Source organism: Rattus rattus, chromosome 16 (genome assembly GCF_011064425.1).
Source record: "Rattus rattus isolate New Zealand chromosome 16, Rrattus_CSIRO_v1, whole genome shotgun sequence".
In the NCBI taxonomy this organism is placed as follows: domain Eukaryota; kingdom Metazoa; phylum Chordata; class Mammalia; order Rodentia; family Muridae; genus Rattus; species Rattus rattus.
The window spans coordinates 16,117,920-16,143,147 of record NC_046169.1 but is presented as its reverse complement, the minus strand read 5'-3'; the positions used below and the strand labels follow the sequence as shown (position 1 = coordinate 16,143,147).

At 42.4% G+C, this 25,228-nt stretch overlaps 1 protein-coding gene across 1 annotated transcript; it reads right to left on the bottom strand.

Moving 5' to 3' along the window:
- Window positions 1-3,699: 3,699 nt before the first annotated feature.
- Window positions 3,700-6,851, bottom strand: LOC116885946 (paired immunoglobulin-like type 2 receptor beta). The gene is made up of 3 exons (XM_032887263.1): window positions 6,800-6,851; window positions 6,118-6,504; window positions 3,700-3,893 (listed from the first exon to the last, which is right to left on the bottom strand). Exons 1-3 carry the CDS (start codon window positions 6,846-6,848, stop codon window positions 3,700-3,702), a joined length of 630 nt encoding a protein of 209 aa, XP_032743154.1. The 5' UTR covers window positions 6,849-6,851.
- Between the last annotated feature and the right edge of the window lie 18,377 nt (window positions 6,852-25,228).

The window sequence follows — 25,228 nt, the reverse complement described above, 5'->3', positions numbered from 1 at the left end:
TGTCTGCCTAAATGTATTCAACTGGAGCTTAAGCACCTATGTTGTTGAGAACGTTGTTTCTTTATGTCTTTGCTCTGGGTTTGTCTCTTGTTTTTCCCTCTTGAGCAATGAAAAAGGACCTGAGAAGTCACATTTGAGCCAGTGGATTAAGGCCCCTTCTCTGAGTACAGATGCCTGAGGCATGGACCTGACAAATGGACTCCTTGAAATGGCTGGGCGGACTACCATCATGGCATCCTGCTGTGAGAACCCTTCAGGAATGCTCAGAGGAACCATCATCCCTGCTCCCAAGGTCCCTGCACTCATGAGAGCTACTGTGTTCAGTCTCAGGGGCTAGGATGCAGTCACAACAACAGTAGATACCTCATACCTGCTCCAGGGTGCTTCACTTTAGCCACATGAGTCTTGGTGACCTCTTCACAACCCCAAGTAGCTCTAGCTTGCCTCATGGGATTGGGAACAGTTTCCCCAATTACCCAGAAAAGGCCCATGAATTGTACTCATTGAGCCTTGTGATTGGTGAACTGGAGCTGTATTTGTGCCACTTCAATTATGGCTCACTGTCGTTGGTAGATCTGTATAGAGTATGTCCGTGAACTTCTTCTGTCATGAGAAGCCTGGTTTCATTCCTCCTGGGTCACTCTGGATGGTTTTCTGTGTCCCCACATGGTTTTATTAGAAGTTGATGTGATGACTATCAAATGTTAGGACAGATTGGACTTGTGACAAATGTCCTATTCTAGGAGAGAATCCAGGGTCCAGAATGTCAACATGGTAGGAAATGAGAATGTGAGTGCATGCAGTTGGGCTTGTGAGGAAAGGAAGCCTTGGTCTGACACTTGATGTGAAGCATGTGGGGTGGGGGTTGGGCTCTGGATGAGATGTCAGCCTCCTGAGAGTAAGGAAGAGGATAACCTTGATTATCAGGCTATTGGTTTCAATGAAGACTATTGTCCTTATATCTATCCCAGTGACCCACATCCTAGACACAGTGTGCAACTCTCTAAGTTGTGTTATGAGGGGGCTCAGGAGAGACATGGAGATGGATTGCGGGAAGTGAGGTATTTATTGAAAGTGTCAATAAGTCCATGAGCAGAGAACGAAGAGCACAGTCAGGCTCTCAGGCCCAGAGACATACGAGATGAAGTTGGTTTCAAGCAGAGGGTTTCAGAGACCATGTGGCAGAAGTGGGGGTTATCCAAGTATGGTGATCTGTCACAGCAGAATTCTGCAGCCATGAGCTCTGATTCCCAGAGAGAATCACATGGGAGGTTGTGGGATGCAGGGTACGTGGTCACCAATAACTATTTTGATATAAACTCATCTCCCTGGTGAGAGATCCTAACACTGGGAGATCTCTTAGTTGAGGAAGAAGGGATGATGTCTCATCCAGAGCCTGTGGATGACCATGAGAGGCAGATGACAGTTGTCCTGAGTCAGTTTTCTCTTTAATCCATTTGGGTCCCCAGAAATTATTCCCAGGTCATTGGGCTAGGGAGCAGGCTCCATTTCCCATTGAGTTCTGTAACTTGAACTCACTGTTTTTGTTCATTAATATGTAATTTAAAATATTTCACATGAAATTATTTTAGAAAATGTTATGACTGTGATTTTTCACCTTAAGCAATCCCCCTAGTTTTTAAAGTCATGATCTTTCACAGGCCTGAAACTCACCAATTGTTCTAGACTAGGTGTTCAGCCATCCCATGACTCTCCCTGTCTCTTGCTTGACCAGGGCAGGACTTGCAAATTCTAGCCTCATCCCTTGCTTATAATGTGCGAGCTCTGGATACATCAAACTCAGGTCCTCCTCCCCATGTCCCCTGCAGTTTTGACCGAATCATCCCTCTGGCTCCCTTCCATTCTTCTCATAATGAACTTCCCAACAGCCCCTCATCCTCCCTTGAGATGACAGTCACTCACCTGGCTGGGGTTTAGGCGTTACTCTGCTGGCCTGTAGGAGAAGAAACTGTGTCAGCGTGTCAACCATGCTGGTTCTCAGTCCTGCATTCCAGCTGTTCTCTGAGTTCAGACATTAGGGGACCTGGGCAGCAAACAGCTCTGCAGCAGCCAGGCAGAGACAGGTCTGAGAATCACCAGACCTGAGGCCAGTAGTCAGCAGACCTTTACAACACTGCAAATCAGAGCAATGAACTAGTGTACCAACCCACTTCTATCTTCCTCTTTTCTTTTCTTCCCTCTTCTCTGACCTCTTGACACATCTCTGCTTTCTTCACTCTGTTCACACCATATTTCCCTTTTGCCTTTCTGGAATCTGTTCTTCCTTTCAGTGTAGGCTCCTGCACCCTGCAGACTCAGTCTCATGGTTTGAATCCTGGTCAGTCTTCTGTTGCCTCCCTGGCTGCTGCTTTTCTACCTCTCACTTCTTCTACTTACGGTAATCGAAGGCAGAGCCTGTCTGAAACTGTCGGATGCACATTTAAATGTTCATTTGTAAACTTCTTTACACTCCAAAAACTAGGCATCTCCATCCTTATCCTGTAGTCCCACAACTTTAAATCTGCTCTGACCTCAGTCCACACGTAGGTATTGTGCTGTGTGTGCAAGGTCTTTGGAGCCCAGTCGCCTACAGTTTGCTATGTAACTGTAGATATCCTTGGACCCATGATTCTCCTGTCTGCATTTTTCGAGGGCTGAGATTATTGTGTCCCCCTCTGTGCCCCCATTTTTATTTCTTAAACTACACACCAATTTTTGAAAACAAATCTTTTATTTTTACAAAAATGCTATTGGATTTTGAAAAAGAACTTCATTGTATTTTCAGGTGAAAGTGTGTGTGTGTGTGTGTGTGTGTGTGTGTGTGTGTGTGTGTTTTGCAGGGACTTAGCGTATAAAATTTTCCATTGTGCAAATATTCTTACATTTATAAGACTTCTCTAATGTTTCTTTTTAAATTCACTTTGAACAGCGCATAACCACATGTGAATATTTGCAAATGTGAACACTCATGTGCTGCTGGCAGACCACCTTGGGCATTGTCCTTTAGGAGCTGTCCTCTCTGGATTGTGAGGCAGGTCAGTCATTGGTCTCACACAGTAGGTAAGGTTGGCAGCACAGGGAGCCACAGCGATCCTATTGTCTCCACCTGCCAAGCATCTGGCAACTCTCGTTGTGGCTCCTGAGATGATACTCATGTCCCTGTTTGTGGAGCAATCACTTCAACTGAGACACTTCAATGGGTGTTCCATACTTTTTCAGGGGGTTAGGTTTCTAGTGCTCAACTCTTTTACTTGTTGTAGTGTTAGGTTCTCCATACACATTTATTCTGTTTGTTGCTTTATTACACACCAGACTCTTAATTTCCATTTTAGTCACCCACAGCCAACTAAAAAGGTGTCTCTTTTTATAGATATCACTTCCTGTAACATGTTGTCTGCTTGTGCTGGTCCACTCTCAGGTATTCTTCATCAGCTATAGCTCTTTCCAGTTAAGCAGTCAGCTCCTGCGTCTCCTGCATGCCTCTTTGAATTCCTTCGGAGCAGGCTCTGTGTTCATCTGCATTTGCTATTCTAATTTCCAGGTGGTCTGGAAGGACATCAGGATCCAGGAATGCAGTCCTTGGGGAGTTCCAGCACATTTCTCTCTTTTGTTCTCTTTACTGTGCACTGCCCTTCTCCATCTCCCACAGCTGAGAACACTCCCATTGGAGAAGCTCAGTTGAGGCCTGTCCTGGACCACTTACCTTTGCTTCCACCACAGAAAGATCATCCACCCATAGAGGGGGATGATGACTACAACTTTGGCCATGACCATCCCAATGATGCCTCCCAGGTTCAGCAGTGAAGGATTCCTCTGGCCCCTTATGTCCTCCAGGCCAGCTGTGGGGTCTGCAGAGGTGATGATGGAGGGGGTCCTCATGGTAGTACTGAGAGCTGTGGAGAGATGAGAAGTGAGCAGATCACCCCTGGATGGGGGAGGGATGGGTGAGTGTCACATCTTGTCTTCTGTTGCATGTGGGATGGGAAAGAGCTAGAATTTCTCACAGGGAAGGGAACGCATGCTTAAGGCTGAGACTCAAGGAGAGTAAGCACAAATACACAGTCCACAACTATCCTGGCTGTGTCCACATATTTCCATTGGGACACAGATAAATAAGTTAGAGAAATACAATGATTTTTTTACACTTATATATATGTAACATACAGATACACTTATTTCATAGAGTGTTTGTTTCTTGGGCCACAGAGAATGAGTTTGGTCCCTAAAATACATTTCAAGCACCCGGTGAAGTGTGCCTGACCCTTGATCCTAGCCCACGGGACAGTGGCATGCAGAGCTCTGAGAGTGGACAATTAGCCTGATCTGTGTGTCTAGTTCCACATCAAACACAGCCAAATGAGCTGTAATCCTAGTACTGAGGAGGTGGAGACAGAATTGTCTCTGTGGCTCATTGGAGTGCCAACCTAGCCTCCATGGGAAACTTAAAGCCAGTGAGAGGGTTTATCCCCCAAATAAGGTGGCTAATACCTCAGGATCTCCTCTAGCTTCTACATACATAAACACATAAATATATAAACATAAACAGAAACACACACACACACACACCATGACTTTCAAGCACAGATACATACAGACTTTCACACACACACACACACACACACACACACACACACACACACACACAAATCTGCCTTTACAGACCCACCAGTTCATACACACTGAATATACCAAAATGTTTATTCGAAAAAATAAGATTTTAGCCATATGTGTGCAGCTCAGTCCAGGGAAGAATACATTCCTTTGCTTCACACACATAACTAAGAATAATTTCCCAAACATTTACCTATTTTTGAATTCTAGACCTGTGGTTCTCTACCTGTGCATCGTTATTCCAACATGGATTGCATATCAGGTAATAGACATGTCAGGTCTATTGTGATTCATAACAGTAGGATAATTAAAGTTATGAAGTAGCAATGATATACTTTTATGCATGTGGGTCCCCATATCATACAGAACTGTATAAAAGATTTGCAGCTTTAGGAAATTAGAGAATGACTGAGCTGGACACATATATGAAATGGCTCTTTTCTCTCTGATTGCAGGCAGCTGCTGACTCTACTACAGGTCAACATATTAGCTTTAGCCTGCACAGGTAACTGTGCTGTGGGCGTCCTCTTATAGGTTGTCCTAAGTACAGTCAAGAGCCACCTCTGGATGTGGTGGCATATGCTCTAATGTCAAGACTCAGGAGGCAGAGGCAAGACAGATTGCTGTGAATTTAAGGCCAGATGGGTCTATATCGTGAGTACTAGGACAGCCAGGACTACATGCTGAGACACCAACACAAAATAAATAGAAAAAGACAGAAAGAAAACAGGAGAAAAAACAGGAAATAAAGAAGTATTCACATAAAAAGTGGGGTTTTGGGGAGCAACAGAGAAAGGTTGTAAGCAACAATGCACAACACACAGTTCCCAGGTTCTGCTGGTGCATATGCAGGAACACACAGTCACTACACTGGGCTCAGGGATCCCAGTACAGGGGACTGCATTTCCTTCTGCATCAGAGGGGCTGGAGGGATCAGAAGACAGAACGGCCACATAATGGAAATGGTGATATTTTCTTATTCATTTTCTAATGACTGAAGAGAATGGGGAGAGAAGAAAGATGTGTCCTGGGGAACTATGAGGTGAAATGAGGGACTGTGGTGACATGTGGCAGTTAAAGTTAGAGCAGAGGACACCAGAACATCCATAGTCCCTACTATAAGTTCTGAACTGAAGTTGGAGCTGTGTGTAGATGCTGCATACAGGGACCAATTGGAGCCCTGCCACAGGACAAGAGAGTCAGCTACACCCTGGAGAAGCTCATTCACCTTGTGGTCATGGGTCAAAGTGGGCAGGACTGTAGTTAGATTTGGAACAGTAAGGGTGTGAGCAATGGTGTGCTGAAGCTTAGAGTTAGGTCTGGTTCTGTCTGAGCAGAGGCTGACAGATACAGGAGGCTGCAAAGACTTGTCACAACTACAAAGTAAAGATTTTTTTTGCAGATATTTGAACAGATCCAAGGGAATGTAATATGAAAGGAAGATCAGAGTTGTGAAGCCTGAGGTGACAGTAGGGAACAAGGAAGCCATGTGTCATGGTTGCTCACCATGTGTAACAATGAGTTTTGTCCCAGGAGTAGACTGCCAACACTTCATGCCTTCTGTTGTTTGCAGACAAACTTGGCTGAAGTATATGGCCTGGTCATTCTCCTTCAAGTTCAGGATTCTGAGGACTCCGGATGTTTGACCCTGTGTCCAGTTTAGGATGAGCCGGTCCTTGAAGTGCTCATGAATGAAAGATAGAGTGGACTGGTAGATGAATTCCCCATGGACTTCCTTCCATCTCCAGGCTATGCTCATCTGTGGATCCTTGGCCAACTTCCAGGGGAAGTAGAAGGAGAAGGGGATCTCAATGGAGCCACCCTGGACTCCAGAGAGGACAGCTGGTTGGTTCATCCCAAAGTAATTTTTTCTTGTGTATCCTCCTGAGTTGCCTGGGAAGGACAGGGAGAATCTGAAGCCACTGCAGGGATTTAAAGGACAACCCTGAGCATCCTGTGCCTTCATCTGAAGGGAGGTGTGGGACACAGGGCAGGACTGTCCCTATGGCTGGGGGGACAGCAAAAAGAGGGAAGGGTTGGGTTGGGCTTACTCTGAGGGTTGAACTCTTAGGTCAGAAAGACCTGGCTGGCTCCTCTACCAGACACTGGACACAAGACACCTACTTTTCCCAGCCATGCTCTTCCCGCTTCTGGTTCAGTCCCTGCTAGAGAGGACCCCACCACTCACCAGTGTGCAGACATGTTGCTGACAGCAAAAGAAGGAGTATCTGAGCCATGGCCAGATTATGTCCAGGAGGGAGAGCAGCAGGGCTGTCAGGAAGGCATCGATGCACTGTCTAGGGGCACTGGGGTGCTCAGGAGTCCAGAGAGAATCAGAGTAAAGCAACACCCATGCTCAGACCTTCTCAAGTAGAGGATTGAGTTGGGCAGGACCTCTTCATCTCCACCTTCTTGTGGACAGCAACTTCCTTTATTGATATGGCTTCTTTTTTTTCCCATGTTGCAGAAGATCCGCTCTTATGGTTACTGACAACATAACAGGGCTCTTGGGCCCCCATTTTTGGCTGTGAGACACACCCTAGTGCTTGGCAGGGCTGGTTCTCCCCTCTTCCACCTTGACCGTCTGCCTTATCTACTCTACTCTACTTTATAAGTGGCTTGTTATCACTCTGCCTATTCCCTCTGTATTTCCTCTATTCCTTTCCTCTCCCTCCTCAATCTCTTTTGTCTCCCACCATGCTGGTTACTGTGTCTCTCTAATAATCTCACATAATGAAGTTGTCCGTCTCTAAACACTTCATACAGAATGAGGAAGGTGGTTATGAGGAAACACATTCAGTCCCAAGCCCTGGCCCAGTGAGCCTTTACCCTATTCCTACTTCCCCCTTCCTGTACCTCAAACACACTTTAGTATTTTTGTGTCTTTTAGGTGCCCCTCACAGTGCCCAGGCAGAACCAAGGCCTGGTGGACTCTCTTTTGACTTGGTCTGCTCCCTGGGGCAAAGTCTCTAACTTCCCTCCACAAGAGGACAGTCACTCTAAATCTTATCTAGTTTTTAATTGAGCCTTTCTACCAAAATCCCACCCCTTTCCCTCCCCACCAACAACACTCACTCAGAATAGGATAGCAAGGATCAGAGAAGACCTGGCACAAGTCACATGACAGTCACATGGCTGATTGACTGGACATTAGTCACATTGAGTTCTTTTTTTTTTTTTTTTTTTGGTTCTTTTTTTCGGAGCTGGGGCCCGAACCCAGGGCCTTGCGCTTCCTAGGCAAGCCCCCTACCGCTGAGCTAAATCACATTGAGTTCTTATAGTCTTCCTTTCTACACAGAGACTTCCGTAAGCTGGCTCAGTGCAGCCTCTGAGAAGGCTCCTTCCACAAAGCTCCTTAGTGACTCCCTCTAATTATTTTTAGTTTCTTTGGAAAGTCATTCCAGAATTTTCTTTGGAATAAGTGGGCAGCGATGGCTCAGTCAGCTATGTGTCACTCAGGACATAAGGCCTCGGACATGTCTGACAGTGAACACAGCTGGCCTGTGACTTGGGTGACGACATGAGACATGCAAGTAGAGGCTGTGGTGGCTTCAGTGCTGGTCCTAAGGAGGTTCATCCTACCCTTCCCCAGGACATGGTGACATCAGCTCCCCAAAGGGCAGAAAGACATGATTGCAACAGAGAAAGTGACATCATTCTTCCTGAATGGAATGTGCAGAGTCATCTTCCCATTTCTTTACTTTCCTGGCATTGGCTGCCTTGTCCACACTTCTCTGAAGCTGTCTATGCAGCCTGCCCTCTCTCATGTCTGCTTCTCTGTCCTACTTGCATTCCTCTGGTTCTAAGGTACATTGTCCTGAGCCAGAAACAATCTCTCATGGCCTCCCTGCCAGCTGCACATATCCATAGTACCCTTGAGACACTGAGGCACAGAACCTTTGGGATGAGTTGGCCATACATGGAAGGTCTAAGACTATGGTCCTTGTCAGAAAGATGTGTGTGTGTGTGTGTGTGTGTGTGTGTGTGTGAGAGAGAGAGAGAGAGAGAGAGAGAGAGAGAGTTTTATCTCAAGTAGCCCAAGCTGTCCTTGAACTTTTTATGTATCTAAAGATGACAATGAAAGTCTACAGGTCCTCCTGCCTGGACTTCACATGAGCAGGGATTACAGGTGAGCACCATCATGCCCCTTTATCTCCTGTTGGACATAAAATGTTTGCTTCTGTGCATGCTAGGCCAGCTCTACCACATGAATCACATTCTTAGCTACAGTGAGGTCTGTGACGATGGCCTCCTTGTCCTGAGTCCTCACCTCTAGATTTCATCGGCCTTTCCTTTACTCTCTGGGGCCTCTGGGCAAACACGATTGCTGACTCATGCAAGAAGGGGGTGGACCTGACGAGGCTCTCATATGCCATGTGCTAAGCCTCAGTATTTTTACACAACAGGCCCTGGTGAGTTCTACAGGATCCCAGCTGCCCCTTGTGCCCTGCTCCACTGCTGTCATCTGCTGGCTCCTTAATCCTGAGTCATGGGTCTGTCCTAGTTTCATGTTTTGGACTCAACTGAATTTCTATGTGAACCCTGCTATGGGAAGAGACAAATGAATCTCTCTGAGTTTGAAGCCAGTCTGGTCTATATATCTACTTTCAGGTCAGTAAGCACTACATAGTAAAAATTTGTCTCAAAAAACCCAAACCCAACCAAACAAACAAAAAACAAGAAAAACAAAACTAACCAACAAACAAAACCCAAAGAAATCCAACCAAACAACAGAAAATCCCCACATATCAAAGTGTTATGAAACCAAGCAAAGGAAGCAAAGGTTAATATAATCAAGTAGGATGGTGTCCCTAATCATAATGCCCAAGGGTGCTTTCTGGACTCTATACATTGAGTACACACTTACTTATGCATGCACTTGAGATTGAACACAGGTTCTCTCTCTCTCTCTCTCTCTCTCTCTCTCTCTCTCTCTCTCTCACACACACACACACGTACCCACTCATACAAATACACACTCACACACATTCACAGAAACACACGCACTCACACACACACTCCTTCTGCCTTTCTCTCTCTGTCTCTGCTTTTTCCTCTCTCTCTCACACACACACTCATACAAACACACACTAACACACACTCACAGAAACACTCACACTCTGCCTATCTCTCTGTCACACACACACACACTCACACATACACACACTCTCACACACACACTGACACACACATACAGAGAGATTGAGCCCAAGATCATCGAAGGCACCTTTAACAGTTGATCAACTTCCACAACTTTCCCCAGTCTTCATCCTGAGCAAACTTGGCCTCCCTCAGACCAGGCTCAGTGACTCTTCAGACTCCAGTTTCTGACAAACCCACAACATTCAGACTCTCTGTTTTATGCCCAAATTGATTATCCCATGACCAAGATGAGAGAGAAAAGCCTCTAGTCCTCTTATTTCACTCTGAACTCTCCCATTTGAGAGAAATCCCTCAGATAAGACGTACTGCAGGATCTTTGGGCCCTGACCCAACAGATCACCTGAGATGAAAAGTATCCCTCGCTTCTCCATTTGTGTCACATCACCTACCTATACACTCCTTGATTTCTCTTCCATAGTGACAACACAAAGACCCCAAGGAACCTCAAATTACCCTATTCAGACTGGTGCCTGAAGAGATTGGAGAAGCCTAAGATGGTGGCGGAAGGATGGCAGCTGGTGGTGGTGACAGGAAGCTCAGGCTACAGAGGAAGCTTTACAATAGTTGAGTTGCCTGCTGCCATCTGACTTTGTGTTTCTCCCTACAATGACATTATCATCTTCCTCTCCCTCATCTGCTTCAGCAGGAGCATCCATTGCACCCCTGCACATGGGAGCCCCCATGAAGAGACTCTATGTTGTGTTTTACCAAATTAAAAAGAGACAGAATGCCAGGTAACTGTGGGGTGGGGCCTAGACAAATGCTAACTCTCCATACTGTGTTCTAAAGACCCAGTGAGTGGTACTGGGGGACCAGCTCAGTCTCCTCTGGTTCGAAGTCTGCTGACTTCTGCTAATACCCAAGGGGAGAAACATTTATATATGTGTCATCAAGTTTGTGGCCACAGAAAGAGATAAAAACCCCTCCCTCCTCTGTAAGTGGTGTGTGGCTTAAAACAAAACAATTCAGAAACAAAAAAACAAAAAACCAACAAAACCTATTAATAAGTCAGGCATGGTAGTCAGGACTTCATCCCGTTTTGTAAAATGAAGCAGCAGGGGGGGCTGCTGAATTTGAGGCCAGCCTTGGTCCACAGAGCAAGTTCCAGATCATTCAGATCTATATAGTAGAGAGAGCCATTTCTCAAAAACAGAAACATACCACAAGGAGTGAAAAACCAAACACCAAAAAGCTCAAGTATTGATACTCACATTTTTTTGCTTCCATATGCCCTCCTATGGATATTTTTCCCCTTTGAAGAAGGAGTGGGAGCATCCACATCTTGGTCATCCTTCTTGAGTTTCCTGTGGTTTGTGGATTGTGCCTTGGGTAATTCGAACTTTTTGGCTAATATCCACTTATCAATGAGTGCATACCAAGTGTGTTTTTCTGTGATTGCATTACCTCACTCAGGATGATATTTCCTAGTTCATTCCATTTGCCTATAAATTTCATGAAGTCATTGTTTTGATAGCTTAATAGTACTCAATTGTGTAGATGTACCAAATATTTGAATCCATTCCTCTGATGAAGGGAATCTGGGTTCTTTCCAGCTTCTGGCTATTAGAAAGAAGGCTACTATGAACATAGTGGAGCGTGTGTCTTTCTTGTATGTTGGAACATCTTTTGAGTATATGGCCAAGAGAGGTATAGCTGGGTTCTCAGGTAGTGGAATATCCAATTTTCTGAGGAATCTCCAGACTGATTTCCAGGGTGGTTTTACCAGTTTGCTATTCCACCAACAATGAAGGAGTGTTCTTCTTTCTCCACATCCTTGCCAGCATCTGCTGTCATCTGAGTTTTTTTATCTTAGCCATTTTGACTGGCGTGAGGTGGAATCTCAGGGTTGTTTTGATTTACATTTCCCTGATGACTAAGGATGTTGAACATTTCTTTAGATGCTTTTTGGCCATTCGATAATCCTCAGCTGAGAATGTTTTGTTTACCTTTGTACCCCATTTTTTAATGGGGTTATTTGGCTCTCTGGAGTCTAACTTCTTGAGTTCTTTGTATATTTTGGATATTAGCCCTCTAGCAGATGTAGGGTTGGTAAAGATATTTTCCCAATCTGTTGGTTGCCATTTTTGTCCTAATGACAGTGTCATTTGCCTTACAGAAGCTTTGCAGTTTTTTTTTCTTCATCCTTATTAACTTGGGTATTTCTTACTGACATTTCGACTGTCATTCCCATCCTGGTTTCCAGGCCAACATCCCCCTAGCCCCTCCCCCTCTCCTTCTATGTCGGTTTTCCCATCCCCACCCTCCTCTCATTACCGCCCTCCCCCCAACAATTACATTCACTGGGGGTTCAGTCTTGGCAGGACCAAGGGCTTCCCCTTCCACTGGTGCTCTTACTAGGCTATTCATTGCTACCTATGAGGTTGGAGACCAGGGTCAGTCCATGTATAGTCTTTGGGTAGTGCTTAGTCCCTGGAAGCTCTGGTTGGTTGGCATTGTTGTTCATATGGGGTCTGAAGCCCCTTCAAGCACTTCCAGTCCTTTCTAAGATTCCTTCAACGGGGGTCCCATTCTAAGTTCAGTGGTTTAATGATGGCATTCGCCTAAGTATTTGCTGTATTCTGGGTGTGTCTCTCACGAGACATCTACATCCGGTTCCTGTCGCCTGCACTTCTTTGCTTCATCCATCTTATCTAGTTTGGTGGCTGTATATGTATGGGCCCCATGTGGGGCAGGCACTGAATGGGTGTTCCTTCTGACTCTGTTCTAAACTTTGCCTCCCTATTCCCTGCCAAGGGTATTCTTGTTCCCCTTTTAAAGAAGGAGTAAAGCATTGGCATTTTGGTCATCCTTCTTGAGTTTCGTGTTCTGTGCATCTAGGGTAATTCAAGCATTTGGGCTAATAGCCACTTATCAATGAGTGCATACCATGTGTGTTTTACTGTGATTGGGTTACCTCACTCAGGATGATATTTTCCAGTTCCAACCATTTGCCTATGAATTTCATAAAGTCATTGTTTTTGATAGCTCAGCAATATTCCATTGTGTAGATGTACCACATTTTCTGTATCCATTCCTCTGTTGAAGGGCATCTGGGTTCTTTCCAGCTTCTGGCTATTATAAATAAGGCTGCTATGAACATAGTGGAGCACGTGTCTTTTTTATATGTTGGGGCATCTTTTGGGTATATGCTGAAGAGAAGTATAGGTGGGTCCTCAGGTAGTTCAATGTCCAATTTTCAGAGGAACGTCCAGACTGACTTCCAGAATGGTTGTACCAGTCTGCAATCCCACCAACAATGGAGGAGTGTTCCTCTTTCTCCACATCCTCGCCAGCATTTGTTGTCACCTGAGTTTTTGAACTTAGCCATTCTCACTGGTGTGAGGTGAAATCTCAGGGTTGTTTTGATTTGCATTTCCCTTATGACTAAAGATGTTGAACATTTCTTTAGGTGTTTCTCAGCCATTCGACATTCCTCAGCTGTGAATTCTTTGTTCAGCTCTACACCCCATTTTTAAATAGGGTTATTTGTCTCCCTGTGGTCTAACTTCTTGTGTTCTTTGTATATTTTGGATATAAGCCCTCTATCAGTTGTAGGATTGGTAAAGATCTTTTTCCAATCTGTTGGTTGCCGTTTTGTCCTAACCACAGTTTTCTTTGCTTTGCAGTTTTATGAGATCCCATTTGTCGATTCCTGATCTTAGAGCATAAGCCATTGGTGTTTTGTTCAGGAAATTTTCTCCAGTACGCATGTGTTTGAGATGCTTCGCCACTTTTTCTTCTATTAGTTTGAGTGTATCTGGTTTGATGTGAAAGTCCTTGATCCACTTCGACTTAAGCTTTGTACAGGGAGATAAGCATGGACCGATCTGCATTCTTCTACATGTTGACCTCCAATTGAACCAGCACCATTTGCTGAAAATGCTATCTTTTTTCCATTGGATGGTTTTGGCTCCTTTGTCAAAAATCAAGTGACCATAGGTGTGTGGGTTCATTTCTGGGTCTTCAATTCTATTCCATTGATCTATCTGTCTGTCTCTGTACCAATACCATGCAGTTTTTATCACTATTGCTCTGTAATACTGCTTGAGTTCAGGGATAGTCATTCCCCCTGAAGTCCTTTTATTGTTGAGGATACTTTTAGCTATCATGGTTTTTTGTTATTCCAGATGAATTTGCAAATTGTTCTGTCTAACTCTATGAAGAATTGGATTGGTATTTTGATGGGGATTGCATTGAATCTGTAGATCGCTTTTGGTAAAATGGCCATTTTTTACTATATTAATCCTGCCAGTCCATGAGCATGGGAGATCTTTCCATCTTCTAGGTTCTTCTTCAGTTTCTTACTTCAGAGGCTTGACGTTCTTATTGTACAGATCTTTTATTTGCTTGGTTAAAGTCACATTGAGTTATTTTATACTATTTGGGACTATTATGAAGGGTGTCGTTTCCCTAATTTCTTTCTCGGCTGGTTTCTCTTTTGTGTAGAGGAAGGCTACTGATTTATTTGAGTTAATTTTATACCTAGCCACTTTGCTGAAGGTTTTTTTTTTTTTAATCAGGTTTAGTAGTTCTCTGTTCGAACTTTCGGGATCACTTAAATATACTATCATATCACCTGCAAATAGTGATATTTTGACTTCTTCTTTTCCAATCTGTATCCCCTTGATCTCCTTTTGTTGTCTGATTGCTCTGGCTAGAACTTCAAGAACTATATTGAGTAAGTAGGGAGAGAGTGGGCAGCCTTGTCTAGTCCCTCATTTTAGTGGGATTGCTTCAAGTTTCTCTCCATTCCGTTTAATGTTAGCTACTGGTTTGCTGTATATAGCTTTTACTGTGTTTAGGTATGGGCCTTGAATTCTTATTCTTTTCAGGACTTTTATCATGAAGGGGTGTTGAATTTTGTCGAATGCTTTCTCAGCATCTAATGAAATGATCATGTGGTTTTTATCTTTCAGTTTGTTTATATAGTGGATTACGTTGATGATTTTCCATATATTAAAGCATCCCTGCATGCCTGGGATGAAGACTACTTGATAATGTTTTATGATTGATTTGATGTGCTCTTCGATTCAGTTTGCCAAAATTTTATTGAGTATTTTTGCGTCGATATTCATAAGGGATATTGGTCTGAAGTTCTCTTTCTTTATTGGGTCTTTGTGTGGTTTAGGTATAAGAGTAATTGTGGCTTCATAGAAGGAATTCGGTAGCGCTCCATATGTTTCAAGTTTGTGGAATAGTTTGGATAGTATTGGTATGAGTTCTCCTATGAAGGTCTGATAGAATTCTGCACTGAACCCATCTGGACCTGGGCTCTTTTTAGTTGGGAGACCTTTAATTACTGCTTCTATTTCTTTAGGAGTTATGGGGTTGTTTAAATGGTTTATCTGTTCCTGATTTAACTTTGGTACCTGGTATTTGTCTAGGAAATTGTCCATTTCATGCAGATTTTCAAGTTTTGTTGAATATGGGCTTTTGTAGTAGGATCTGATGATTTTTTGAATTTCCTTTGATTCTGTAGGTATGTGTCCCTTTTCATTTCTGATTTGTGAATTTGGACACACTCTCTGTGTCCTCTGCTTAGTCTGGCTAAGGGTTTATCTATCTTGTTGATTTTCTCAAAAAACCAGCTTTTGGTTCTGTTGTTTCTTTGTATAGTCCTTTTGGTTTCTACATGATCGATTTCTGCTATGAGCTTGGTAATTTCCTGCCATCCTCCTGGGTGTATTTGCTTCTTTTTGTTCTAGATCTTTTAGGTGTGCTGTCAAGCTGTCGACCTCTGCTGTCTCCTGCTTCTTCTTACAGGCACTCAGAGCTATGAGTTTTCCTCTTAGCACAGCTTCCATTGTGTCCCATACATTTGGGTATGTTGTACCTTCATTTTAATAGTTGAGTAGTACACCATTGTACAAATCAGCCATATATTATTTATCCTTTCTTGAGTTGAGGGAAATCTGGTGTTGTTTACAGTTTGTGGTTATTGTGAAGAAAGCTGCTATAAACATAGTTAAGCAAGTATCCTTATGGGGTGGTAGAGCACCTTTTGTGTATATGCATAGGAGCAGAAGTCTGGTCTTGAAGTAGAATTATTGCCAATTTTCTGAAATACTACCAAATTGATTTCCACAAGTTTGTACTTCTGCCAGCAATGGAGGTGTATTTCTCTTGCTACACATCCTTGCTAGAAATTGTTGTCACTTGAGTTTTTTATTTTATCCATTCTGACGTGTGTGAGGCAGAATCTCAGAGTTGTTTCACTTTGCATTTCACTGATGAGTAGGGATGCTAAGCATTTCTTTAAGTGTTTCTTATCCATTCGATCTTCCTCTGCTGAGAATTTTCTGTTTACCTCTATATTCCATTTTATATTTGGATTATTTCATGTTTCTAAATTTGAGTTCTTTATATATTTTGGATATTAACCCTCTCTTAGATGAAGAGTTGGTAAAGTTCTTCATTCAATCTGTAGGCTGTTGTTTTGTCCTATTTTAGTGTCCTCTGGCTTACAGAAGCAGTCAGTTTCACGAGGCTTTATTTATTTATTTATTTATTTATTTATTTATTTATTTATTTTTGGAGCTGAGGACTGAACCCAGGGTCTTGCGCTTGCTAGGCAAACGCTCTACCACTGAGCTAAATCCCCGACCCAAGGTCCTATTTATTAATTATTGATTTTTGTGCCTGGACCATATGTATTCTGTTTAGGAAGTTTTCTCCTGTACCAATGAGTTCAAGGCTATTCCCTAATTTCTGATTTATTAGATTTAGTGTATCAGGTTTTATGTTGGGACATTTGATCCACTTTAACTCAAGTTTTGTGTAGGGTGATAAATATGTATCTAGTTGCCTTCTTCTAAATGTAGACATACAGTTAGGCCAGCACCCCTTGTGAAAAGTTCTTTCTTTTTCTAATTGTATAGTTCTGGAAGTTTTATAAATAATCAAGTGTTATAATGTGTCTACTACACTTCTGTAAATCTTCTTACCATGAACAAGAGTAAATGAAGTTAAAGCTAGGTCAAGAGGAGGAAAATCCACCAGGTTACAGGAAATGGATATAGAAAAATTCCCGAGAGAATGTCACAAAGAGCGGTAGAGAGGCACACAAGAAGTTTTAGGAGAGACATTAAGTTTGATTGAGTTTTGATACATCTTGGAGCGGGAGAACATCTTTCTGGGAAGTCATGTGAGGAGTAGGAAATTTATTCTAAAACATTATATTCTAGATCCCACTGGGAGAAAGATGGTCTTCCAGAAGTGTTGATACTCCTGAGAGCACAGGTGAGACCTCCACTTCTACTCACATTCCTGGTCCAAGGGGAACCCACCTGGAGCCCTCAGGACACAGGAACTGAGGAGCATTCTTGAGCAGTTCCCTTCCAGTTTCTGCCTGTGCCCAGTGCTGACCTGGTCCCACAGTTTTTTGTACCTAGCTCCCGATGGGAGAAAACCAGTCTTCAGGAGTGCTGACACACAGGTTTAAAGGAGGGTTGAGCCACTTTCAGAGACAGCAAGACAAGTTAACTCCAGAGACAAGTTAACCAGATGGTGAGACTCAAATACAGGAACCTAAGCAACAGAAATCAAGGACACTTGACACCATCAGAACCTAGTTCCTCCACCACAACAAGCCGTGGATACCTCAACATACGAGAAAAGCAAGGTTTTCATTTGAGGTCACAACTCACGATGATGTTAGAGGCCTTTAAGACAGACATAAATATCTCCCTTAAAGAAATATAGGACAACTACTAAAACTGATAAACAACTTCAGCAAAGTGGCTGGGTATAAAATTAACTCAAATAAATCAGTAGCCTTCCTCTACACAAAGAGAAACAAGCTGAGAAAGAAATTAGGGAAATGACACCCTTCATAATAATCCCAAATAATATAAAGTACCTCGGTGTGACTTTAACCAAGCAAGTAAAAAGATCTGTAGAATAAGAACGTCAAGCCTCTGAAGAAAGAAATTGAAGAAGACCTCAGAAGATGGAAAGATCTCCCATGCTCATGAATTGGCAGTGTTAATATAGTAAAAATGGCCATTTTACCAAAAGCGATCTACAGATTCAATGCAATCCCTATCAAAATACCAATCCAATTCTTCAGAGAGTTAGACAGAACAATTTGCAAATTCATCTGGAATAACAAAAAACCCAGGATAGCTAAAATTATCCTCAACAATAAAAGGACTTCAGGGGGAATGACTATCCCTGAACTCAAGCAGTATTACAGAGCAATAGTGATAAAAACTGCATGGTATTGGTACAGAGACAGACAGATAGATCAATGGAATAGAATTGAAGACCCAGAAATGAACCCACACACCTATGGTCACTTGATTTTTGATAAAGGAGCCAAAACCATCCAATGGAAAAAAGATAGCATTTTCAGCAAATGGTGCTGGTTCAATTGGAGGTCAACATGTAGAAGAATGCAGATCGGCCCATGCTTATCTCCCTGTACAAAACTTAAGTCGAAGTGGATCAAGGACCTTCACATCAAACCAGATACACTCAAACTAATAGAAGAAAAAGTGGCGAAGCATCTCAAACACATGCATACTGGAGAAAATTTCCTGAACAAAACACCAATGGCTTATGCTCTAAGATCAGGAATCGACAAATGGGATCTCATAAAACTGCAAAGCTTCTGTAAGGCAAAAGAAACTGTGGTTAGGACAAAACGGCAACCAACAGATTGGGAAAAGATCTTTACCAATCCTACAACAGATAGAGGGCTTATATCCAATATATAGAAGAACTCAAGAAGTTAGACCATAGGGAGACAAATAACCCTATTAAAAATGGGGTTCAGAGCTAAACAAAGAATTCACAGCTGAGGAATGTCGAATGGCTGAGAAACACCTAAAGAAATGTTTAACATCTTTAGTCATAAGGGAAATGAAATCAAAACAACTCTGAGATTTCACCTCACATCAGTGAGAATGGCTAAGATAAAAAACACAGGTGACAGCAAATGCTGGCGAGGATGTGGAGAAGGAGGAACACTCCTCCATTGTTGGTGGGATTGCAGACTGGTACAACCATTCTGGAAATCAGTCTGGAGGTTCCTCAGAAAATTGGACATTGAACTACCTGAGGACCTAGCAATACCTCTCTCGGACATATACCCAAAAGATGCCCCAACCTATAACAAAGACACATGCTGCACTATGTTCATAGCAGCCTTATGTATAATAGCCAGAAGCTGGAAAGAACCCAAATGCCCTTCGACAGAGGAATGGATACACAGAACACATGAAACTCAAGACAGATGATCAAAATGCCAATGCTTCACTCCTCTTCTTTAAAAGGGGAACAAGAATATCCTTGGCAGGGAATAGGGAGCCAAAGATTAAAACAGAGGCAGAAGGAACACCCATTCAGAGCCTGCCCCACATGTGGCCCATACATATACAGCCACCCAATTAGACAATGTGGATGAAGCAAAGAAGTGCAGGCTGACCGGAACTGGATGCAGATGTCTCCTGAGAGACCTACCCAGAATACAGCAAATACATAGGCAAATGCCAGCAGCAAACCACTGAACTGAGAACGGGACCCCCGTTGAAGGAATCAGAGAAAGGACTGGAAGAGCTTGAAGGGGCTTGAGACCCCATATGAACAACAATGCCAACCAACCAGAGCTTCCAGGGACTAAACCACTACCCAAAGACTATACATGGACTGACCCTGGACTCTAACCTCATAGGTAGCAATGAATAGCCTAGTAAGAGCACCAGTGGAAGGGGAAGCCCTTGGTCCTGCTAAGACTGATCCCCCAGTGAATGTGATTGTTGGGGGTAGGGCGGTAATGGGGGGAGGATGGAAAGGAGAACATCCATATAGAAGGGGAGAGGGAGAGGTTAGGGGGATTTTGACCCGGAAACCGGGAAAGGGAATAACAATAGAAATGTAAATAAGAAACACTCAAGTTATTAAAAAAAAAAGAAATATAGTACAACACAGGGAAACAGGTAGAAACCCTTAAGGAAGAAACACAAAAATCAATCAAACAGGTGAAGGAATTGAACAAAACCATCCATGATCTAAAAATGGAACTAGAAACAATAAAGAAATTACAAAGGGAGATAAACCTGGAGACTGAAAACCAAGGAAAGAGATCAGGATTTATAGATGCAAGCAAGCATTACCAACAAATTATAAGTGATAGAAGAGAGAATCTCCGGGGCAGAAGATGTCATAGAAACCAGTGACACAACCATCAGAGTAAATGTAAAATGAAAAAGCTTCTACCCCAAAACATCCAGAAAATCTAGGACACAATGAGAAGATAAAATGTAAGGATAATGGTATAGAAGAGAGCTATATGAACAACAATGCCAACCAACCAGAGCTTCCAGGGACGAAGCCAAAGACTATACATGGACTGACCCTGGACTCCAACTGCATAGGTAGCAATGAATAGCCTAGTAAGGGCACCAGTGGAAGGGGAAGCCCTTGGTCCTGCCAAGACTGAACCCCTATTGAACATGATTGTTGTGGGGAGGGCGATGGGGGGAGGATGGGGAGGGGAACACCCATATTTAAGGGGAGAGGGAGGGGGAAGGGGAGGGGGATGTTGGCCTGGAAACTGGGAAGGGGAATCACATTTGAAATGTAAATAAGAAATACCCAATTTAATAAAGATGGAAAAAATAAAAAATGTACATAGATACAAGGGGCAAACATAATTGCCATTTACCTGTGGATTGTGACATATTTAGCTTAATGTAGGGCACAAAGGGTTGCATGATTAGCTTTCATTTTGTAAAGTGTTAAAAGTATTGTTAATTATAATTGTAAAGTAATAAAAAGGATAAATGACTTTCTACTCTTAGAGAGGCTAAAATGTGAATGAAAAAGGAAGGTAACCACAACGGATGAGATAGGAGGATTATCAAGTTCAAGACATGGTTAATAAAGAGAGTTCTTTTTTTTAAAAAAGTCCAATAAAAAAAGTACGTGTTTCCCTGTTTAAAAAAAAAAGAGGAGAGCAAAGATTCCAAATTCAAAGGCAAATAAATATCTTCAACAAAATTATGGAAGAAAATGTCCCTAACCTAAAGAAAGAGATGCCCGCAAATATACAAGAAGCCTACAGAACTCCAAATAAATTGGATCAGAAAAGAAATACCTCCTGTCACATAAGAGTCAAAACACCAAATGAACAAAACAAAGAGTATTACAAACAGTAAGGTTAAAAGGGCAAGTAACTTTTAGAGGCAGACCTATCAGAATTACACTAGACTTTTCAACAGAGACTATGAAAGCTAGAAGATCCTGGACAGATATCATGGAAACCCTAAGAGAACACAAATGCCAGCCCAGGCTAGTGTATCCACCAAAATTCTCAATAAACATACATAGAGAAATGAAGATAGACAAAACCAAATTTACACAATATCTTTCCACAAATCCAGCTCAACAAATGATAGCAGGTGGAAAATCCCAATATAAGGAGGGAAACTGCACACCAGTAAAAGCGTGAACATTATCTTTTTTTGATTAACCCAAAAGAAGATATCCAAAAGCATCAAAAATAATAGGAAATAACGATCATTGGTCCCTAATATCTATAAGCATCAATGGACTCAGTTCCCCAATAAAAGACATAGAATATCAGATTGGATACACAAAGAAGACACAGCATTTTGCTGCATACAGGAAACACACCTTGGTGACAGACACTACCTCAGATGAAAAGGAAAGAAAACAAATTTCCAAGCAAGTTGTCCCAAGAAAAAAGATGGAGTAGCTATTCTAACAAGGAATAAAATCAACCTTCAACCAAAAGTTATCAAAAAATATAAAAAAGAACACTTCATCAAAGGAAAAATGCACCAAGATGAACTCTCAATTCTGAATATATATGCCCCAAATGCAATGACACCTCCACTCATAAAAGAAACCTTACAAAAGCTCAAAGCATACATTGCACCTCACACAATTAGAGTGGGAGACTTCAACAGCCCACTTTCATCAATGAACAATTCATGGAAACAGAAACTAAACAGATATACAGAAAAACTAATAAGTCATGAAACAAATGTATATAACATCTGTATAGAACGTTTCATCCTAAAACAAAAGAATATTCCTTTTTCTCAGCACTCCATGGTATTTTCTCCAGAATTGACCATAAAATCGGGAACTAAACAGACCTCAACAGAAACAAGAAGGTTGAAATACTACCATGCTTTTTATCAGATCACCATGGACTAAGATAAGTCTCCAATAACAACAAAACAACAGAAAGCCCACATACACATGAAAGATGAACAATGCACTCACTACTCAATGATAACTTGGTCAAGAAAGAAATAAAGAAAGAAATTAATGTTTTACAATTTAATGAAAATGAAGGCACAACATACCCAAACTATAATAATTTCTTCTATAATGTTGATGAAGATATTTAAGTTGGGAGTCTTCACTCTCTTCCATACTTATTATCCTTAGGTTTGATCTTATTATGGATTTCTTGGATGTTTTGTGTTAGGAGCTTTTTGCCTTTTACAATATCTTTGATGGTTGTGTTGATGTTTTCTATGGTATATTCTGCCCCCAAGATTCTCTCCTCTATCTCTTGTATTCTGTTGGTGATGCTTGCATCGATGACTCCTGATCTCTTCCCTAGGTTTTTCTATGTGAAAGGTTGTCTCCCTTTGTGCTTTTTTATTGTTTCTATTTCCAGTTTTGAATCCTGGATGGTTTTGTCCATATCCTTCATCTGTTTGGTTGTGTTTTCCTGTAATTCTTTAAGGGATTTTTAAAGGGATTTTTGTGTTTCCTCTTTAAGGGCTTCTACTTGTTTACTTGTGTTGTCCTGTATTTCTTTAAGGGAGTTATTTATGTCCTTATGAAAGTCCTCCATCATCATCATAAAAAGTAATTTTAAATCTGATATTGCTTTTCTGATGTGTTTGGATATCCAGTTTTTGCTTTGGTGGGAGAACTGGGCTATGCTTATATGAGGTAGCCTTGGTTTCTGTTGCTTGTGTTCCTGTGCTTCCCTCTTGCCATCTGGTTGTCTCTGGTGTTGACTTGTCTTGCTGAGTCTGAAAGTGTCTTGGCCCTCCTGCTGGCCTGTTTACCAGCACTTTTGTAGATCTGTTTTCTTTAAGCCGGATCTGGGAACAGAGAGCTCTTCTCTCAAGTGTGTAGGGATTCCTGGTGACTGGCTTTCAGCTCTCAGGGCAGTTAGAAACAGGAAGGGTCCTGACCCTTACTGCTCCTCGGTCCCTGTGACCATGGGTCACAGATGGAACTAGGCTATTTCCTCTTGGGTCAGGAATGTGGGAAGAAAGTATTTGTCATCTCTGAATTCTCAGGAGTGTCTGCGCTTCTGAGTGTCCAGCTTTCTCCTCCACGGGATTTGGGTGCAGGGAGTTATGGTACTGGTTCAGTTCATTTCCAGATGCAGCCAGAAACCAGCTGTTTCCTGCTGCTGGATGCTCCTATCTTCCTGTATCCAGAGGCACTATGAAGTTCCCTCTTGGGCTGGGAATGTGTGAAGAATTGGGCAGAAGTGGGCAGAAGTGTCAGACTCTCCTGAGGTCTCAGGATTGTCTGCACTTCTGAGAGTTCATCTCCCTCTCCCTCATGGGACTTGGGTACAGGGGGCGGTAGGATCACTTCAATTCAGTTCTTGGCACAGGCAGAAACAAGAAGGGTCCTGTCCCTGACTGCTCCTAGATCCCTGTGACCACAGGGCACAGATGGCACCAGGCAATTACCTCTTGGGTCAGGAATGTGGGCAGAAAAGTTTTATTGACTCTTGGTTCTCAGGAGTGTCCATACTTCTGAGTGTCCAGCTCTCTCCTCCACAGGATTTGGGTACAGGGAGCTGTGGTACCAGTTAAGTTCAGTTCCTGGCACAGCCAGAAACCAGCTGGTTCCTGCTGCTGATTGCTTCTATCTTCCTGAATCCAGAGGCACTATGCAGTTTCCTCTTGGGCCGGGAATGTGGGCAGAAGAAGTGGGCAGAAGTGGACAGAAGTGGTGGTCTCTCCTGAGGTCTCAGGATTGTCCACACTTCTGGGAATTCAGTTCTCTCCCCCATGGGATTTGGGAACTGGGAGCTGTGGGATGGTTCAGTTCCCTTTCTGTCTCTTAGAAGTGATAACAGTGAGTACTTACCATGACATAGCCTGAACTCTACCTGATCTAAATATTTATGCATTAAATAACATAGCCATTACCATTGAATTCAGCCTAATTGAAGTTCTATGTACAATACAGAAAGCACTGCCTCATTGACAGAAGATAAATGAATGACCAAACACCTGTTTCCCGATACAGTCATTACTGCCCTCTGAAAACCAATGGGTGTGACCCCCACTATTTCTTTGCCTTGGCATTCTCATATGCCAAACTCTAATCAAATGGCCAGTTAATCTCTCCTGATAACATTTCAGGGCTTCTGTATCTTGAAACTCCAAACTCTTCAATAGTCTTCTCAGAGCACAGTTGCAAAGGTATAGCAGACTCTAGTGCAAGCTATGCCTACTAAGTCCTCATAACTCGAAGCCACTGTTTTGATGATTTTCTGAAATGTGCACTGTGAGTAAATACATGACAAAAGGTATTCCAGGAAAACTTTTGCTATTTAATAACTAATTGATGTGCATTTCCCTCAAGACTATATCTTCCTCCATAGGATTTTTCCAGTTGCTCGTGGTTACTTGTGTATGTGGGAGGCATCCTGAACATCACCACATGGCTTATCTATAGTTGTGCTTCTTCAGCTCTAGTTTAAGCTGTTGTGTTGGTGAGAATTTGATTGTGTAGCTCTGACTTTACTAAGAGACCTGACCTTACAACAAAATTTCCAATCCTCTGGCTCTCCTGAATTTCCCTCACCATTTTCAGAATGTTTCCTGAACTTTAGGTGGAAAAATAGCTTTGTAGGTATATCTGCTGGAACTGGGCTTGAAAACTCTCCATTTTCACTGGTTCTGTTTTTTTGTAATGATATCATACATTCAAATAACTCATGTAGACTGACCATGTAACAGTTAGAATATATACATAAAATGTTGGTGTGCTACAACAAATAATGGGAATAGAGCCATGTGCTATAAATATGACAAACTTTAAAAATATAAACCAATTATAGGGGCTAGAGAGATGGCTCAGTGGTTAAGAGCACTGACTGCTCTTCCAGAGGCCATGAGTTCAATTCCCAGCAACCACATGGTGGCTCACAACCATCTGTAATGGGATCCGATGCTCTCTTCTGGTGTGTCTGAAGTCAGCAACAGTGTACTCACATACATGAAATAAATAAATAAATAAATCTTACAAACAATTATAATATACCATTTAACATTAAATACATAATTTTATTAGTAGGGTTATTCCAAACCACAATATAGGGAGCAGTATGTCACAGCTGAAAATTCATATCTGCAAGAGTCTGAAGAAGATGGTTAAGTTGCATCTAATTTAGAAAAGAGATTCCTGAATATTGATGCTTAGGTTACTTTCC

Bases quoted from the DNA above. Each gene is read 5' to 3' on its own strand.
- LOC116885946 (XM_032887263.1), bottom strand. From the start codon at position 6,848: ATGGCTCAGATACTCCTTCTTTTGCTGTCAGCAACATGTCTGCACACT. The intron at 6,505-6,799 runs GTGAGTGGTGGG...TGTCCTTCCCAG, and splicing joins AGCAACATGTCTGCACACTG to GCAACTCAGGAGGATACACA. The intron at 3,894-6,117 runs GTGAGCAACCAT...ATCTCTCCACAG, and splicing joins AAAACTCATTGTTACACATG to CTCTCAGTACTACCATGAGG.